Genomic DNA, 3088 nt, shown 5'->3' on the forward strand with positions numbered 1-3088 from the left:
GGGTGGGGGTGGGGGGTGGGGGATAAAGACGGCGTGCACGGGTTTGTCGTTACCAAACCACAGAAACAAACAAACAAAAAAAACAAACGGCTGCTTCCTGACGTCCAAACCTGCTGTGTTTCGTACGCTACCTGGCCGGGTCGTCGCCTGGACCAGACCCCAGGCCGAGTTTGGCCTCCTGCCCGCAATGAGGTCACTCTGGTGGGGTTTCAAGCCGTCGGTCAGCAGGCTGTGCAGGGCGGGGCAGAGGCGCTGCAGCACCAGGCGGCCCAGAGACGGATTTACGGCGCTGTCTCCTGATAAGGCCTGAGGAGAGAGACGTGCAGCGGGCGGGGAGTCAGAGATGCTTATTTAGGCTTTTTGAGGGGAAACATTGAGTGAGCTGGGTCAATACTATGTGTGTGTGTGTGTGTGTGCGTGCGTGACTGGCATATCTAAAGACTCTCTTGTTGACTCAGAAACGAGCGTTTTCAAAGACTAAAAGACAGCGCCGAGTCGCTCTCGGTAATCAAATCTGACCTCATCAGTGACTAACCTTCTGAACTGCAGTCCGGGAGGAGCTGAACTGGGCCAAGATGGCTTCCACTGCCACGCTGACGGCGCTGACTAGAGCTGAGGGAGGCAGGAAACAACGGTCGGCGGTTAAACGACCAGACAAGGAGCAGCGCAGACACACAGATAAACACACACACACACACACCTTTCTTCTCCTGCTGACACTGAGAGGTCAGGCCAAGACCTCGGACCGGGGGCTCCTCATCCTCGCCCATCCAGGGGGCGTCTCCCGCCCTCTGCCCGGCGCCGGCCGACGGGACGCCGCGGACAGCTTTACGGCGAGAGCAAACCAGCGGTTACTGACAACACGAGCGCGGAAACATTCGGCGCCGCTGGCTGGAGGTAAACGGGCGGGGGGGAGGGAGGAGGAAAGGAAGCAGGCGAGGCCACTGACAAACAGCGAGCGAGGGCACCCCGCGAGCGTTTCACGTCCGGGTTCGGGGGATTCGTTCTCGCTTCCCAGTCGGACAGGATCTCGTGCAGAAAAACTAAAACGGACACCTTCTGCTCCCAAATCCCAAAGCTCAAACCCACAAAAAAATAACTTCAACCAAACATCTGAGGCTGAAAAATTTACAGTAAGAAGAAAAAAACTAATTTTCTCAAACAAGCAAACAAAAAGGTCTTCGACTTTATATGACGAGACTCTCCTCAATGTAAAACATCGCTCGTGTCTTTGCCCGTGAATCTGATGGACATCAACAAGAACTTTCTAAATGTAGGATTTACAGAATAATTATCTGTAAACGTAGAAACAGTCAACCTATAAATACCCACCAAATTGCGAAAACCGCTAAATAGAACACTGAAGCCAATGGAAGGCAAAAGTACTTTAGTTTTTTTAAATAAAACACTTATTGGTGGAGTAATTGTCCCACACATCAATAAACAGGTTAACCTACGTGTGAGGAGGAGAAGGTGGCAAAAACGTTCAACCAAATGGCAGCATTTCGGATTAAAATGCCACAATTATTAAAAAAAAAAACAAAAACTCCTTAATAGGTGACAGTTTGATTAGTTCAGACACTAAAAGGGATCTTTGAGTTTTATGTCGCCTCACAAATTTCAAACAATAAAGAAAAAAGGGGAGGAAAATGGCTGAAATTATTAAATTACACTCCAAAAATGTCCTCCTGAGACAATGTCCCCCCCATGTGTCTCCATATGGGGACATTGTCTTCCCCGTGCCGTAATTATTCGGCTCAGCTTGGACCTGTTGTTTCCGTTCGTGTTATTTTTTTAATTTAATTTTTAACTACAAACTGCTCCAAAAAAACAAGTTTTTTTACTGCTCCTGAATATGTGGAGGATATAAAAAAAAAAAAAAAAAAAAGCGCATCGACCAAAAGCTTTAAACTCAGGAGAATCAAACAACTAAAAAGATTTTAAAAGGAGCAAACCGGGAGGAGGAGAGCTTTGGGATTTTGTCCTGTTCAGTTTTTGAGAGCTGACAGAAAATCATCTGCATCTGGGAGGTTGTTTGTTTGTTTGTTTGTTTGTTGTTTTTTTCAGCTTTACTGGGTTGGATTTGCATGAAACGCTCGTGGCTGCTTTAGCTCGTCATGCAGAGACAGAAAAAAAAAAATAAAAAAAATAAATAAACAAAGCAGCGCAGAGACGGAGCAGACAAACACAAGCTGATAAAAGGAGGAGACGGAGACGGAGACAGAGACTGCAGGAAGCCCGGGACGGTCTGAAGGCCGTCTCCAGATTTGACAGGATGGAGGGAGATAAGACGAGTCGGACGACCTGCGGGGGAGACAACAGCTGCAGCTCTTTCAAATCTCTAACCTTCGCTGGGATAAATAAAGATAAAAAAACAAAACGAACCCTGAGAAAGTCGGGACGTTGTGTAAAACGTCAATAAAAGTTCCTGCAGCCGTGTTTTATTCAGTTCTGTTGCTCTAAAAACTCATATATAAATTTCTGCACTGATGGAGCCTTTCCAGATGTGGCAGCCGCCCACGCCAGAGGCACTAATGCACCCCCATACCATCAGAGAGGCAGGCTTTTGAGCTGGACGGTCCACTTCAGTTCTCTTCAGTCAGGAAAACATGGCGCCTGTGGTTGAACTTTGAACTTTGAATGAGAGTTTGACTCAGAGAAGACGGCGGCGTTTCTGGATGGTGTTAAAATCTTTGCTTCTTCTTTGTCTGATAGAGCTTTAAGCGGCATTTCTGGAGGACAAACCATGTTTCCAGACACCGATTTGTGGAAGTGTTCCTGAGCCGCTGCGGCCATTTTTCAGACATATTTATTAGCTGCGAAACGCTCCTCCAGCTGAAATTTCTTTTTAAATCAAACTTACTTTTACAGCTTTTTGTTGCCGCTGTCCCGACTTTTTTTAGACGTGTCGCAGCCAAAATAAAAATCTAAATTATCTTACTTTTTCCCAAAGCAAATTGGCTACTTTTAAGTTTAAACATCTCATATCTTTACTAGGCTCCATTTTGGACAAAATATGGGTTAATGAGCGTTTTTTTATTTACATTTTACACAAAGTCCTGACGTTTCCAGACTTGGGGGGGGGGGG

General features: G+C 46.4%; 1 protein-coding gene across 1 annotated transcript in view; it reads right to left on the reverse strand.

The window, feature by feature from the left end:
• Window positions 1–3088, reverse strand: part of rusc1 (RUN and SH3 domain containing 1) — a 10610-nt gene that overhangs the window by 1425 nt on the left and 6097 nt on the right. The window contains exons 2-4 of the mRNA XM_017425078.3: window positions 701–826; window positions 536–612; window positions 132–306 (exon numbers count right to left, since the gene is read on the reverse strand). Of these exons, the coding sequence (XP_017280567.1) occupies window positions 132–306; window positions 536–612; window positions 701–826 (378 nt within the window). The remainder of the gene's footprint in view (window positions 1–131; window positions 307–535; window positions 613–700; window positions 827–3088) is intronic.

The sequence above is a fragment of the Kryptolebias marmoratus genome, linkage group LG16 (assembly GCF_001649575.2).
Source record: "Kryptolebias marmoratus isolate JLee-2015 linkage group LG16, ASM164957v2, whole genome shotgun sequence".
In the NCBI taxonomy this organism is placed as follows: domain Eukaryota; kingdom Metazoa; phylum Chordata; class Actinopteri; order Cyprinodontiformes; family Rivulidae; genus Kryptolebias; species Kryptolebias marmoratus.